General features: G+C 40.8%; 1 protein-coding gene across 2 annotated transcripts in view; it reads right to left on the minus strand.

The window, feature by feature from the left end:
* Positions 1–17,385, minus strand: part of aopep (aminopeptidase O (putative)) — an 81,732-nt gene that overhangs the window by 53,328 nt on the left and 11,019 nt on the right. For both annotated transcript variants that reach the window (XM_088295123.1, XM_088295114.1), the window contains exons 6-7: positions 3,047–3,260; positions 893–999 (exon numbers count right to left, since the gene is read on the minus strand). In XM_088295123.1, coding sequence (XP_088151249.1) covers positions 893–999; positions 3,047–3,260 — 321 coding nt within the window. The remainder of the gene's footprint in view (positions 1–892; positions 1,000–3,046; positions 3,261–17,385) is intronic.

A 17,385-nucleotide genomic window follows, 5' to 3' on the forward strand; every position in this document is an offset into this window, starting at 1 on the left:
AAGAGTTGCTTACTCAAGGTTAGGGGTGTAATATTCCCACCCTGAAACAGTCAACCGCTGCCAGAGGTTTCGCGATATAGTATAATCCACTGATGGCACTGCGATTCCACCCTGGATAATCCAAACAGGGTGTGGGTCATGATGTCGCACTAGCAGATTCTGTTTTTGTGTATTTTGTGTATGTGCGCGCCTTCGTGTTGGCCGCACTAAGCATTTCTAAAGTACACTTCACCTGGATAATGTACTGCGCTCTGCAGCCACACCTGCCACACCTGTAGCTCTGGAATGCTTTTAGTACAGTCACATACCAGTATGTCTGCAGACAAAGGTTGAGCTCAATAATGAAGAGCACAAAAATGTGCAGTGGTCGTGTACGTTCTCAAGTCTAAACGAAGCTTTTTTGCAAGTAACGAAGCGATTCATCCTGAAATACTGTACATACTAGGAAGGCCATGGATTCAGAATTCTGTTGAGGAACGGAGTCAAAATGGAGTGCACTACTTGGCTGCAACCAGCAGATGATGTTGATTCAGTCTCAACTCATTTGCTTTCTAAAGAAGTGACAACAACTATGGCAAGTTGGGCTCAGTCCGGGCTAAGGCACAACTCTTCGGTGCGGCTTTATGCTGCTCAGTATGACAATGGCATTGAAACCGGAGAGCATTCGGAAAGCAAGAGATTCCTTTAGATTTAGATTAATTTTGTAAGAGCAGAAATCACGATTATTCCAACTTTTTTTTTTTTTTTCTTTGGTGCAAAACCAAAACAAATGTATAGATGCAAACAATAGTAAGACAAATCCAACTTCTTTTGTCTTAAAATTTATATTAAAGGTACAAATGTATACATTTGAGAATGTTTACTTGTCGAAAGAGAGTGCACAGAGACACACCTGAGGATTTGAAGTTCCTCTCCTGAATTCTGCAACTCGTCGGACAGTCTTCTCCACCTCAGCAGCGCCTTCAAATTGGACTGTTCTGCTGCTTCCGGCAAAGAAAGCTGCATGGAGAACCGTGTGCATGTCATGTAATATGCAGACGTAAACCAAGAGAAACAGAGGCAGCCAGATGACAGTCACCATTCAGTGGAAAGCTTGAATGCTGCTCAAGTGATACGCAATTCGGAATTTAAGTTGAATTTACAGACATCAAGATTAAATTTTGTGATTTTTGGGGGCAAGTTTTAGAGTAATTATTCAAACTAATAGACCACTCACATGAATTGAGTTAAGAGGAACAGTCAATTGCAAGAGATGTCAGTTTACTTCTCAAGACTTCCGGCCGCAAGGATCAATGGATTAACTTTTCTGCTTTTTCTTTGGATTTTTGCAACAACAACTTTGTGGGTGGTGTCACACGCTACGTCAGCATATCGTTCTCAGCCTTCCTCACAAGACCAGGCTTCAGTGAGCAGTATTGTTTTTTTCATTGATTTTGTACCGACACTTATTCAAAACAAATGAGCATCCTCAACAAGGAGTGTTAAGAGAAGAACATGAGAAGATTTTGTTTTGACATTTAACTATGACGTTTCTTCTTACACTTACACAATTGTTTCAATGAGATGGGTGATATGTATCAACAATGCAAATCACCTTTGCTTTACACACATGGCATTGACGAGCGAGTGTTGTTGTTGTTTTTTTTTTTTTTTAAAGTATTTATAATGACAGTGGCTAAATTTATGTTTATTAATGTGGCATAAACATTCAGGTAAAATCAGTTTTACGATGACATCCTGGACCCTTTGAATACTGTGAACTCCCAGTATTCAAGGATAATAGGGACTAAGCTCGACTGCCGCAAATAGGAAAAATCTGCAGATTATCAATCATTTAAAAAAAAAAAAACATTTATTTTTTAAATCTGTGAATAATTGATATCACTGCTAAACGGGATTTGCACTTAAAATGGAGATTATAAAACACCATTTGCGTTTAGAATGTCCTCAATCAAAAATCCATGTGTACTCAGTAATTAAATTATTTTGCAATAACATGAGGCTAACCAATTTCATTAGATGGCATACACGCTTGAATAACACTCTATTATCATATGAGCAAACAAATATGCACACTATCAGTTCAAGACAAACGCACCTTTTGGCATTTAGTCACAATACGAAATCTTGTGAGAAATACTGACAAATTGTAACTGCAAAGTTACTGCATGGTCTGAAAGTTGCTGCTTTGGGAGAGAAGCAGAGCCATATTTTCAGTTTCCACTGCGTAATGTGCATTGAAAGACCACAAAAATACAGGACATCTCAAACACAGGTGAAAAAACACTGTCAATGAATTAAACCGAATCCCTCTTGAATTGGGTTGACTTAAGAACAAAAACAGCAAATAGCTGAGAATTCTTTGCGACTAAAACGTGACGGATTGAAAATGAGCAAACAAAAATAAAAATCATTGAATGTGCAAATTTGCAAATGAAAATGGGGCGGCTATTTTTTTTTTTATCCAAACAAACAACAAGCCAGTGTCTCGTTTTTTTAAATCCTTGTACAATATTTTACTCTGTCAAGTGTGTTGACTTTAAGACCGGATCGCTGGTCCCGCATCAACTTATGACTATTTGTTGTTTTTGGCGAAGCTAAAAAAACAAACCGAAAACTAACTCGACATTACTCAGAGAAGCTGTAAGAAAGACGGCAAATGTCTGGATCCAGTAGGACCACACATATGCAGACTTTACCCTGCCTTGACCCCAGCAGTTGAATCCATGTGGGAATACACTGACTATATTGTCTTCAGCTGCTAATGTTTTGATCATGTGACTGCGAGGCTTTTTGAACGTAGAGCAAGGGTTGTTTGCACGAGAACACAGACGATAATGGGAACCTTCTGTTTAGAATTTTACCACCTGTCTTTGGAGCCAAGCATCCTCTCGGAAAAAAAAATCCATGGCAGTAACTATGAAGCTACATGGATAAATATGATGTTATTTCTCATTCTCTTCACGACAGCCCATCTTTTTGAAGTGCTGGGACAATTAAGTTAGATGAAATAGCAGCAGTAAACTACAATGAGAGCATGCCGTACTTGCTGTGCTCGGGCCCAGATAATGTCCTCGAGGTAGGTGGCGAAACCCTCGCTGAGCCATTCCTCTGTCCAGTCTTTGGCCCCGATGACCAGGCCAAACCAGGAGTGGGCAATCTCGTGGCACAGCCTGGACCCACACAAGGACAGGCTGTTTTCTCCCGGAAACGAGCTGCCAACATGCAGCACACTCTGAGACAGGAAAATTATGTGGGGGCTGGAGGAAACAGAGGACAGGCAAAAAGGGAAAGCGAGTCACTATTTGACATGAAACAAACCTAATCGTAAGTGACTGTGAGGGAAGACCAGCGTGCAATCAGCAAAATTTAGGGGCGTCACTGCTGCATTCGTTCACACTTGGACTCAACCATTGACTTTTGTCACATTTTCGTGTCAATCTGCAATATCTAGTCAACTGTGAAATTGTATTTTGTTAGTCAAAAATGAATGTGACAAATACAGGCACATTTATTGAACAAAACAGGACGTGGATATGGCTGATCAGAAAATACTAAAAGCAATCATTTCAACACGGTCCGGACATTCTTGTATTTAAATGTCCCGATGAAATTTCCTACATTTTCCATGTTTTTGAAAAAAATATGGAATCCTACGAAATTGTTGTGAGAACTGGCTCAAGAAGAAGCAAGAGAAAAGGAGACCAGACTTTTTGATCTGATTTTTCAAAACATGTTGAACAAAACACTTTGGTGTTAACCGGTCCTGCCAAAAGAAATAATCTCCCAAGGAGCGCACTCAGCAACCACAAGTGCGTGAAATCATGTAAAGTAAATTAGCAGTTTTAAAAAGGATTTTATTTGACACGTGACTTCAAGGCAATGCTGTAAATGATATATATATATATTCAAAAACATGTCCTGACTCTTTTAAACTTTTTTAGACCCAAAGGAAAATACTCGACTGGCACGCTTATATTTAGAAAATGATCTGTAATTACTGCACATCCGCATCTGATTTACTGGTTCGCAGAGATTGTCACGATTTCGTTTAACGACAGGCGACTATCGAACATGTGGTTTCACTTATGATATGGTTTGAAATGCGCCTCAGAAGTTCAAGTATAGAAACGGGGATGTGCCGGCTCTGCTTATACTTAACATGATAAGATCCGGTATGTGTACAGCATTTCCATGGAATACGCAAACCGTGCATTTGCTTATATGGATCTTACCTTCAGAAAAAATATTGGCTCAAACAATTCCAATTATCTCACAATCCACAAACGATAATTGACGAAAGTGATGGCTCAATATTGGCTGTTCAGTTTCAGTACAACCAGTGTCCAGTTTGGTCTGCATTTCCGGCAGTACAATTTGTTTCTAGTGAGGGTTGGACTCAGCCGAGGCTGCCCTTTGACATAGATTTTGATTGAACTGATGATTTGGAATTTAGGCGCAGCTGAGGTGTTCCGTTTTGGCGGCCTCAGTATTATATGTCTAGGAGCGGGAGATCGACAGGCGAATCGGTGCAGCGTCTGTAGTGCCGCTTGTATTGTCCTAAGCAAGTGATGTTTAAAAAATGTGACAATCACAATAAATAAATAAAATACAAAAGTAATTCAATTAAAAACAAAACCATTCAACATAGTTAGCCAGCAGAAAATGAATCACACTTCCAAAACCTTCCAGCACAGGAACGTGGAACATTTGACTATTGAGACCGCCCTGACAGAACAAGAGTGATAAAACGTCAAAGCCAAGGTCATGGCTGAAGACATTTCCTGAACATTCTTTACTTGTGTGTTACGTAAGCGTCTCCGAGTGGCCCGGGGACAGTGGAGGCAAGGGTTGGGGGCGGGGGGGTTTGGGCCCACTGCGCGTGAGAGGCCTGCTATTCTGCAATGGAAGAATAGAAGAGGGTGGGCGGTCACAGAGGTGAAGATGAATACACTCTCTTTCTTTTGGTCTGTATAACAACACTGGCTTGTTGAAGGGGGTCTTTTTCATGCTCACAAGATCTTTAAGGAGTCCCAACTGCTGTTAACCTGACATGGGTGGGAGAATTTGTATTTGAGTACTTTGAAGAACCTTTCCACTTTGGAAAGGTTATGACAAACTTGTTTAAGATACGTCCATAATAGACAAAAGGTTTTGCAATGGGCTAACATTCAGCATGTTTATGAATGACAGTAAGACTAACAAAATGGGGGTGGAGAGTGGATGTTTCAAAAATATAGATGTTAAGGTCACATTCATTATGAGATCGTTCTTAATTTTCAAACCGTGAAAGCTGAACACAATTGCTTTCAAAACAATGTGCCCATTATAGAACATTTATTAATTGTACTGGCATGTTACATTTTAACGGTTAAAAAAAAAAAAGATAAACAAAATGAAGGTAACCACGATTAAAGGAGAAAAAAAGACAAAATACACAGAACTTCAATCATCAATCTGTAATGTGAAGGTGTTTTGAGTCGTCCATCCCGCTTCTTCTTCCAATTGCATTTTTACCAATCACACAAGTGTAAAAATAAATTAATCACTGAAAAATGCAAAACAAAAAGGGCTTGTGGTTTTTAAGTTTATAGTGGTTAACTTCTTAAAGGGGAAGTCAATCCCAACATTTTCTTTAAAATAATATGTTTGCAGGCTCACTAGTTTAAACAAGGCATACTTAATAATATTGTTTGTGGAATGCGAGTTAAGCAGTAAAATCCACCCAGTTTTAGCCATCTTAGTGGGCGGCCATTTTGTCAGATAACACCCAATCATGGCTCAGCTTCCGAAAAACAAAAGAATTTGACCTGAGCAACTGTGATGTCATTTTCAGTTAATCCAAGTGAAAAAATGACCCGCACCTGAGATTTCTTTTTTGTTTGTTTTGTATTGTATTGTATGTCTAAAAACGGGTAGATTTACTGCCTAACTCATATTCCACAAATGCAATATTAATCAAATGCCAAGTCGAGATTAGTGAAGGCGCATTTTATTGCTAAGAATTTTTGGGTGTTGACGTCCACTTTAACTTTGATGAAAAGGGAGGACATACAGTCGGGTGACACAGGAGCATATTTCTTTCATTTTTTAATTTATAAAATTTTATAAACATCACCAGAGTAAAAGTTAATTGCATTTGATTCCCTGAAAAAAGTTGAAGACAATTATCAAAATAATGACATACTTGCAGAACCATTTTGGGCATTTTTAAGCATATTGCAAACACTGTGACATAGCACAAGTTGTAACGCGGGACTTTCCATTTTTGCCTAGTTCTCTTGTCGCTTTTGCTCCAAAAAATTCTGTACGGCGTCGTCAAGTTTTGCCAGAAACTAGATAGATAGATAGCCCTCCTAGCCAGCCCGTCCTCCATGAAGCAGGTGTAACAGTCCCAATAATGTTGCATAATGTTTGAAAAATGTGACAGATCCTCACTAAAGTGTATGTGCTCATGTATAGACGTGTCCTAATCCTACTTTGAGAATATTAAAATGAAAGCCATATGTTCGATACCACTTTTTTGAGACCAATACCAGTCCGAATATTAATACCATGCGTACTTAAATATATATATATATATATATATATATATATATATATTTATATTATTTTTAAGCAGTTTTTTTTCACAGTAATTATCCAATGGATGGCTGTTCAAGCCTGATTTGTCTCCGTTATTGCCAGGTTGAGTCCAGAATGTATCTGGCGTGATAGTGTAATTATAATATATTACACTGATCACTAGTAAATTAGGAGCTGTCATCAAGGCTATAATAGATTCCTAATACAGCATGTAATGCGAGAGTGATTTTATTTTGTGTGCACAACAAAGTCAGCTTGAAAGCAAACACAAGAAAGGAAAAGCAGTCAGTAAAGTGAGGCTGAAGAACTTGCGTCTGCTTGACAATCAATTTAAGAGCGTAATAAGCCGATGTTCTAAAGACCTGTCTATCTGTTGAGTCTCTGAAGAGAGCTAATCAGATAGAAAGCAGCTTCTGTTGTTTAGCAACATGTCGACATCATACAAAAGGGTCTTATGGGCATACATCTCAAATGTAATCCCATGTTTCTCCTGATTACTCACAAAGGCTCTCGCCAAAGCAGCCAACGCTAACATTAGCCTTATGACTGTCTTTGGAGCCTAATCTTACTCCCCGCCGATTGGATAAGCATGCCTTTGTTGTCCGTTCCAGCAGCGCACATGTGCGTGAGCGAGCGTGAAAACACAAAGACAGCCTTTCAGCAACGGCGTTTGCACACGCTCCTCGGAGGGAGGCGGAATCCATCACCACGGTGACAAACGGTGTCATCCCAGCACGGCCGGGGACACCAAACAACAGCATCTTTCACGTTTGCTGATACAGTGACTGACAATAGTTGACATCGGGGACCCGTCAAGTCTCCCCGCACGGTTGGACTTTCACGTGCAGCAATGCATAGTTCATGTGCTCGTACACCTTCTGTCGCAATAGAAAGATGAATATTCAACATGTAATCTTTCAAATTTCCATTGACATACAGGATTTAACAATTCCTTTGAAATGTATGTCTGACCTGCAAATCACTCGGTTCTGGGCTCTTCAAACCCAATTTAGGAACTTCCAACTTGACAGACTGCGACAAACAATATATATCACAGTGTGATATATGGTAAAAACATAAAAACAAACAAACTTGACACTTTTTGCCAGTCAGTCCCCCGTCCTCCGGAAGCGATCTTGGTACCGTTCTGGCCTTGAACCTCCAGCCTTATTTATAAAAATTGCCGGCCCCGACCTCGTTCAGATTGTAAAATTTGTCATTTATTAATATAACATTTGTTCCAAGTCACTCGCCACAATAAAAGTGGCAAAGAGAAGAGTGTGAAAACTGCAAAGTAGTTGCAAAATAAGCGAACAGTTAGCCTAGCCTCTTCCATTTCTTCGTTTATGGCAATTTTTTTTTCTTTGTTGTATTTTCTGGCATCCTGTATGCACCATGTTGCCTGTCACATGCAGTGTTTTTCCTCATCACGCATAGGGTATCTCACATTAAAAAATTCAATTAAGATGTTCGTATAAGTCAGTATGCGTGTAACTCGTACGGATGTTAACTAGAATTTTTATTAGGGTTCATGAAAGTCACTTAACAAATGATAGATTTTTGTTCTTAGCCATTGTTGAGTGTGTTCGCTCTGTGTGTTTTACTTTCTATCGTGACGGCGGACTCATGACCTGAAGCTGAAAACAAGTTTTATTTCAGGTTCAGGGCAGTACATTTCTCTCCAGAGAGTTTGTAGCAGAATGGTCGCAAATTATGAAATTATATGAGACTGCTTGTTCAGGAGTCTCAGGAGAATCTTCCCTCTTTGGAATTTGTTGCAAAGAATCCACAAAAGTAAGTTACAGAAACCTGCTGTATGGATAAAAGTGTACGCCACATATAAGTACACTATGTTTTTACTAAATTTGTCATGTAAATGTACATTTAATTGATCAACAACGATACTGATCGGACCTGCAACTTAAGACATTGATCTGATCAGCAAATTAATAAACTGCAGTTGATCACAAGTTTTGCATAAAATCCTAAATATTGGTGATCCAATAAAGCCGATAACATCGGTGGAAAATCTACAAACAAACCACCCCACAAATCCATGTCCAAAATATTAGAGTTGAGAGGTGGTCTCAAGTTTTGCTATACCAAATACTTCAGGTAGTATATATAACCCAAATGGGTCTTGGGGCATAACATGAAATAGTGATTAAAGCCCACTTCTGGCCTTTCATGTGACAATGGCACGACCGCGACTCACCGTGGGTGAGACGGCCCTGAGCGTCAGGTGTGTGCCAGGGCAAGTCTTCAATTTAGTGGGACACAGATTGCAGTAGCGTTACGTTCCTCCATCTTTCCATCCATTATTCATCCCTCCATCCATCATCCCTGGCTGTAGGCCATTTATTCCCCAGTGGGACACTGCCATGCATAATGCAAGAGGAGCCCTATCATAGGCCTGTAATTGACATCCTCAGCTCGACTCATAGCAGGGACACGACTACACCATCCCTGAGAGAGAGAGAGAGGCCGAGAGAGCCCGAGAGAGAGAGAGAGAGAGAGCGAGAGAGAGAGAGAGACACACAGACAGAGAGAGAGAGAGCGAGAAAGGAGATGATGATGATGAGCCCCCCCCCCCCAGTACGTATACTGTACGGAGAAACAAGTGGATGAAAAGTGAAGTGAGGAAAAAGATAACATACACAGCGATAGTTTGAAATATAGAGAGCGATTTAGGGAAGTCAGTAAGAAAACAAAAGATGCTTGAAAGAACCATAAATATCGACAGAGATCTATGGAGAATGTCAGAAAGATAGAAAAGAGAAGGTGGGAGGGGTTAAGAATGAGAAACTCCATTGATTGGTTCCTGCACTATGATAGCTTTAATGTGAATGGTTGTCTATTCTGCCGCTAGGAGCCCTATTATTGACTGGCGGCCAACCAAGGTGTAGCCCACATTTAGCATGAAGTTAGTTATTGAGAAAATAATCGTAAATTTTCTTAGATGGGGGGAGGGATGGCTCAGACATAGAGTGGTCGTTTCCCAACTCGGAGGTTGCGGGATCCATCCGTGGCCATTGTGACCATGTTGAACTGTCCTCAAGCAAGCTACTTAACCCCCAATTGCGCCTGAAGTTGTGTTGTCAGCAAGTAGATGCAAAGACAGTGTGAAGCGCTTTGAGTGCCTTAATAGGTGAAAAAGTGATACACAAGTGAAAGACCATTTACCGTGAAAAACACGGTGGATGTAAGGCTCAGCATGTCTGCGCTACGATTATGAGGTTCACGGTTTGAATCTCTAAGTTGTATAGAAATGCATATTATTTAAATAAATAAATAAATAAATATATATATATATATTATATATATATATATATATATATATATATATATATATAATTACAGGAAAAATGCATTGCAAGCCTATCCCCAAGTAACGCTTTACCAGAGGTGAGAGTGGCCCCAGCCAATATACGAGGGTACAAACCTTTCAGTGCAACGGGAAGGAAATAAGGCAGTGGACAAAAGTCACATGAAAGATGACATTCGCACAAAATGCGCTGTTGTCTATCCTTTTCTATCAATGAAAAGGTCACCCGTTCCTGATGTCAGCAGATGGGAATAAACTTGGTCTCCCCCTCTTTCTTGGACACCCTCAGTGGGCTATTTTAGACACTGGGTCTATTTGACCAAACTCCTACCACTCTTCATTCTTTTTTTTTTTAACAAGTCTGACTCCCAATGTCTGGAATTCCAGGCTGGCTGTAGATCAGCTCGGTGCTTTCCAGACAGGGGGGCCCCCACAGGGCCAGGCCAAATGCCAGTCCATGTAGGGCCAGATCACATGCGCACGGGGGCCCCCAGAGAGATGCCCGAATCACATAGCCTGCATCGCATCACAGTCTAGAAATAAACAGCAGATATCCCAGATCATCCGTGGCTAAGAGGATCAAATCAGCAGCGTCTCCGTTTTTCTAAACAAAACCCCAAAAAAGGCTCCATGTTGAAATAACTTAGTGTTAAAGTCACACTGCAGTTTTTGGTTGCTGTCAAGTGCTTAACATCAAAAGCGCAATCATGCATGTGGAAGGTGACACTAAGCAGGTCAGCTTTTTATCACATGGATGGCATCCACACGGGTCATAAACTGATGAGGCCCAGCAACCGTATGTAGGCTTTCCAAGGAAAACAACAACAAGACCTGTCATGCACAACTCCTCACGCACACGCACACACAAACAGTCACACACTTGGGTAAAGCCATTTCTAATCCATATCAGCTGGATGGTGATAGCCGAGCCGTCGTCTCTTAACAGTAAAACAATACTATGCCATTCATTCAAAATCTGATGTCATGCCAGAGGAATGTCAGTGAGTTTGTGCGTGTGCGTTTGCGTGTTGGGAGCGATGCTACGGCATAGATTGAAAACATTACGAACACTCAGACTGGCGAGCTGGACGTCTGCTCCGATTCTGTCGCCCGCCGTCGTTTCAGCTGCACAGTCACGTAGATGCTGCGACAGGACAACACATCTGTTAAACGACTGCCTGTCCTAAATGACTGCTTGTCACTCGCGGCACGCTCCATTATCAGAGGATATTTATGAGCCGGTGTGGGGGCCATTCTTTTTGGGTTTGTTCATGTCACCGATCTAAACAAATTGGTTATGTGCTTTCACGCTCTTTTGCTTAAAATCAATTTAATTGAAATACCGTTCTAGTGAACGTATTTCCCATCAGTATCAACGAGGCAGCGTCATACTCATTTGCATGGGTGATACACAGGTCAAGGCAAGAGATTAACCGATCGCTTGGGACACAATATCAGTGGAAATCTAAAGCATACCGATTACAGGGGTCTCTGTCCTTCTTGGTCGATAACAATATGGCTAAAGTGACAAACATCAATAATAATAACAGTACAATAATAACCAGAATAAAAAGTACACCACAAAGCCAGCTGTGTTTACTTGAATAACTAACTAACCTCCTTGACACACACAGTTATCATCCCTTTCGTACTTGACTGGCCACTGCAGCCACCAGTTTAAATTGAACAAAAATAAGAACTCAAAAAAACAGTGTTAGTAACATCACCAAAATTGATTTAAAATACTAATATTAAATTGCCAAGTATATGAAATGAGGTAGCACATCCACCTCACATTGAACACTCTAAATTGGCTATTATGTTGGATATTTGTTGCGGTGAATAAAGGGGTTCTGTTCTAATATATTGGAAAATGAGTGACTCATGTTCAAAATTGGGAAAACTGAGATAGCAAAAAAGAATTTGTTGCTATACGTCCACAATTCAGGACTGTGAGGATAAGCGCATCAGATAAAATATGGACTGTTCCATTGTTTGCTATTGGGAAAATGGTGTTGAAATTCTTATGTCAACCAGCATCCTGGAGCAGACGATAAGGTTGTAATTAAACGGACCATATCATGTGATGCATGTGAAGCGCATAGTCCAGGAGGTCAAATCTGATTTTGTCTGGCTTTAACACCTACCCGCCCATCAGTCGCAACGTACAGTCTTGCCTTCAGGGATCAATTTGCATGCAAAACCCATCAGGCATTGAGCAGCACTAAGGATATCCCCCATTTGGCTTCCACCGATGCTTCAAAGAAAAAGTTGAGGCGGAAAACATATTTCTAATAGTAGGTAATAAACAGAATGTTGTTCCTTTGTTATGCAACGCCAGGGAACAAGGCTGTGAGGTGCTAGACTGTGAAAGTGCGCTGGCTGCATCATCTCAAGAGACTATAGTAGGAAATCGTTAAAAAAAAAAACTTTGGTGTTACATTGAGCTCATAACTGCACATTAGCAGAGCAATATGGTAGCGCTGCACCCATGATGATGGACACTGCCGATATCCATCTCTCTATGTGCCTTTCTATCTATAAGTGCATATTCATAATTTTCTGTCAGGGCTTCCAAGACAATATCCAAGAAAATTGTGAAAAACATTTTTTTTTTTTCACAAAATCTTTCAATTCTAAAAAGCATATCAGGGTAGTAGGATGTGTTTGTGTCACATCTCACACCAAAAGTCAAGGTCAGCAGAGAGCTTCCACAGCTTCTCATTGTTCAAAGGTATCAGTCAAGAGGAGAAAATATGGCACAATTGTGACATTACCGAGTATTCGATGTCACTCCAAAATTCATAAAAACATGATAAAATGGACTGGTCAGGGATTCTGCCAACTAGCTGGCAACAACAGTGTGGTAAGTACTGGCTGTTTGGTACACATGAAAACAAACTAACTTCATCAGAAACTGGGCTATGATCTAAGGTGATACGCCCGATTTTAAAAAGAAAAAAAAAATACCTGAAATCCTTCCAGAACTCATGTGGGAAAATGTGTTTGGTCCGATGAAACCAAGGTTGACATTCCAAATAATTCCAAAAGGTGTGATGGATGTTTGGCGCAAACGCAACACAGCTCTTCTCAAAAAGAATACCATACCTAATCTTTGAAAACCATAATTGCCACACCTGGAATGAACTTATGTGTTTTTGAATGGACCTTATGACACATGAAGATGCCAAGGGCCAACTTTATATAGCACCTTAAAACAACCGTCCCTGCATGCAAAGTGTTGTTACGTGGAGTAAAAATCAATTATACAATAAAGACAGAGAACACAGTAAATTCACAATACATATTCAGAAAAATATTAGCAATTGATAATTATTGTCCAATTAATGAATTCATCAATCAATACTAACACAAATACAGCAGACACCAACATAAACAATAGAGCAATGCCGAGTTTCATGTTGAGTCAAAAGGCAAAGAATAAAAACGCGTCTAGAGGGGGCTTGCCTAACATTTAATGGAAGGTCACTCCAAAGGGAAGGGCTGGCAAAATGCACTTAGACCTCGGTATCTCACCTAGCATCTGGTCCACAGACCTGAAGCACAAGGTAGGTGTGTAGGAGCTCAGAGAACTAAGGAGCGTGAGAACATTTAAAGATCTGAAAACAAGGAGAAGTGTCTTAAAACTAACTCTAAAACGTACAGAGAGCCAGTGAAAGGAGACCAGAATTGGAGTCCCTCTCACGTGCAACAATTAAGAGGCGGGCCGTAGCATTTTGGACCAATTGGAGACGCTTGAGGGAGGGCTCGGTGACTCCAAAATAAAGTGCTTACAGTAATCCAGCCGAGATGTAAAGAAGTAACTGTTGAGAAAGGAGAGGCTTTACCTTACTTCGTCAGCTGCCCAAGAGGAAATAAAGTGAATTTAAAAACAGCACTGATTTGACAGTCCAATTTAGACCGAAAAGGAAAAAAAATAAATGGTTTCATGTAATTACTGTAATGCAGAGCTGTTTACTCGAGTAATAATCGAGAGGATAATCGTTTCTAAACGTTTCACCTTGTTCGTGACAGTCCTAAAATCTATAGAGAAGCACATTGGTGGCAGAATTCTGGGTTTGAGGGCTGTTTTTCTCAAGCGTGTGATTACAGTTAAACACATCTAGGCTTTAATTACACAACTTGAAAAAAGTAAGTACAGTAAGTACGACAATTCGTGTGCCTTCTTGTGCCGGGTGACTTCATCACCAAAATGACTATTGCTTGCTTGCTGTCCATTGCTTGCCATCTATAAGCTCAAAACGTCATTCAGGGTCATTGGAGGCGGAGGACCCCCTGTTCCGTTAACTAATTGTTAGCCAGATCATCTGTGATGTTATATATTTGCTTTTTGTGTCGACAGACAGCAAAATGTATGGAAAGCAAGCCTTGTAGCACGGTTAGGACTTGGAGCGCAGCACTCTCCCTCAGGCTGCGAGCATCGGGAGGGAAGAGGAAAATATTACAGCATAGCTTTTCACAGCACTTTGTTTCACAGAGGTCCCACACCCATTAAAGCGTCTGGCTTTGCACAGACAGATGAAATTACCTTCAGCCTCAAGGTTCCACACAAACACGCACACACACACACAAAGCTCAGGATACGAATCAAGAGCAGCCGTGTCCCCTACGCTGCACAATGGATCCATCCATCACTTCTTGCAATGGGTTCTGTGGACTCATCCATTAGTTAGGGGAATGGGTGTGCAGGGACAGGCCTGTCTTGCCATGGCCTTTAATCCAGAGTTATAGCACAGTGTGTCTGCTTTACTGTTGCTTGCAGCACGAGATGCCAGCTGTTGCCGGCAGGTTCACATCCGAGGGCAGTTCAGTGCAACACATCTCGGTTATCCGATCATTGATCACGCTGGAGGCGTATAGAGGATGTCGCTTCCAGGGGCAAGGGGGAGGAAAAAGAAAAAAAGCAAATTGAAGAGTAGCTATAATTTTGAGTAATGCTGCAAATACACTTTTACAATTGCTCATAAAATCCTTAAACTATCAAAAATAAATCGTTCGTTGATTCGTGCCGTGGAGAAATATTCACACATTTTCACGACAAAGCGTGTCAGCCGCGCCTGTCGACCGAAATAAAATTGCTCGGTTTGAATCGGAGTGCGGAGTTCTATTTCACTGCATATGTAAAACGCTGGGCTATTGAGAAGAATGGGAAATACTGGATTAAAGATCAGGTGCCAACACGTTGGCTCTGGGAGTTACGTTTCCCAGGACAGTAAAAAGTAAAAAGGTTAGCAAAATGAAAAAGATCGCAAAGCTACAGAGATGCGGGCCAAAGAAACAGCTCGTGCACGACCTATTGACGAACAGATCAATATCCCTCCCATGTAGAGTCGTGCGATGTGGACAACATTTTATATCCTGATATACATCATCTCCCGACAACAATAAATAATGTATCCAGATATATTATAGTTTCAAGATCTAGTTTAAAGCAAATGGTTCCATGAGTCAAGAGAAGGTATAGCCGCATATAGTGTTGAAAATGCTGAGCCAGCCAGAGCATGGAAAAATGCCGGCGAAAGGATCCAATGCCAACACTTTGAATTTGTGAGCTACGTTCCCTAGGACAGTGGGAACAAAGGTTACAGGAATAAAAAAGCTCTCCCAAAACGTCCTAACTACTTGTAATCACTTTAAAGTGTGCACATGGGCACTCCTCCATCCTCTGTCCCTGTGCAGGCATGCGGAGCTGCCTTTTCATCCTGTCACGTTGCCTTTATGGCACTACAGAAACGGAGAACAACCACTTAGTGTGGGAAGAAAAAAAAAACAACTCATCCTTAACTACTTGATTAGCAGATGTCACCCTCCCATGCAAAAAAGAAAACCCACTCACACCTTCCTTACACAATACCTCCCAAGTCGCTCCTGAAAAGCAAAGACCGTCGCACACTTCTAGAGTTACCACACAGATTGAGCTGGAGAGGAGAGCAAAAAGGCAGGAAATCCTTTGAGACGCGATGAAGAGGAGAGAACAAGGGCAAGATGTGGGGGGATAGCACAGGAACAAAGAACGGCACGCTATAGGTGTTATTTGTGCTTTAAATGGCCGTGATCTGCTTCAACTAGCATTCATTGTTGGTAGCATGGAGCCACTGTACTGCAAAAATATCAAGGACAGGTTCGGAGGACAATTTTTTATGAATACGGCCAGAGGGTCGAGGCCGGAACGTTACAGAGATCGTGGCCGGAGTGCAGGGACTGACCGTCAAGAAAGGGTCAAGTGCCCAGCTGTGCAAATACCTTATATACCACAATTTCTCAACTATAAAATGCTACTTTGAATCCTGCAGCTTCAAATCCAGTGTGGTTAATTTACAAATTTTTACAAAAGAAACAAAACTATTGCTTAAGTATGTCCGTGGACCCTAACAGTTTGGAGAAGTGACAAAAATTCCACTATTACCAAAGGGCTTCAAAATTGTAGACATGGTTCACCAGACACAGAATCAAGCTTGTCCCATGGCCATCCCAGTCCCCAGACCTCAACCCCAACCTGGGTTGGGGGCTAAAGAGGAGAGTGCAGAGGTAAGGACAAAGTGGCCGGATGATTTAAAGAGACTATGGAAAGAGGAATGGTCCATCATCCCTCTTTTTGTATTGTCCAATTTTGTAAAACATGATAGAAGATTCTGTGCAGTTTTGTTAGTAAAGGTTGTACAAACTATGAACACATGGCACACATGATTTAACATCAAATAATTATTTCTTAACATGGGATTTTTTCCCCACTGAATAAAGGCACTTGAATTAAAGGTTGGATTTTCATTGATTAAAAAAAAAATAATAATTCAAGAAAAAAATGAATTTATTAGAATCTTAGAAATTAGAAGAATTTATGGATGTACATATTTGTCTTTATTGCTAAATGGAATGGTTCAAGCTCTTAATCAGGTGTGCTTTGTAGTCCAGAAATTATAATAATTTCACATATTTTTAGCATCTTTATGTGACTGGGCATGGTTGTCTTGTCATCACTTGCTAGGGAAAAAAAAGTGTTTGCTGGATTGTTGTTGATGTTAAATGTTCACTTAAGGTATCTACGGATCTGATCGTAAAAGTACCGTTCTTGTAATTACTGGATGACCACAAAAATCAAGCAATCATGGGCTCAGTCCAATAAAAGTTTAAAAAGGTGTCGCTGCACGAAAGGGCAACGTGGCAGCTGGATAGCATCCAGCGGGGTGCAAAGAGCCTCAGGCAGCCCGGCGAGTAACTTCCTCCGAAATGGGACCAATGTTACTTCCTTTTAGACCATAAACATGGGATGTAGTCAACTGAAGTCAAGCTGAAAATCCTCCGGTGCCACTTAGTAAGGTCAAGAGGTATACACCATGGCATAATTTCCCCATTTTGACAGCTATATGGCCACTGCACTGCAAGGAGAAGGAAGGTCCATGATCCTTTTTACCCAATTTTGTTCAGACAACCACCTATCAGCTGAAAGGCTTAAA

This window comes from Idiotropiscis lumnitzeri, chromosome 1 (assembly GCF_059441095.1).
Source record: "Idiotropiscis lumnitzeri isolate Australia: NSW breed Sydney's pygmy pipehorse chromosome 1, RoL_Ilum_1.0, whole genome shotgun sequence".
NCBI classification, from domain to species: Eukaryota; Metazoa; Chordata; class Actinopteri; order Syngnathiformes; family Syngnathidae; genus Idiotropiscis; species Idiotropiscis lumnitzeri.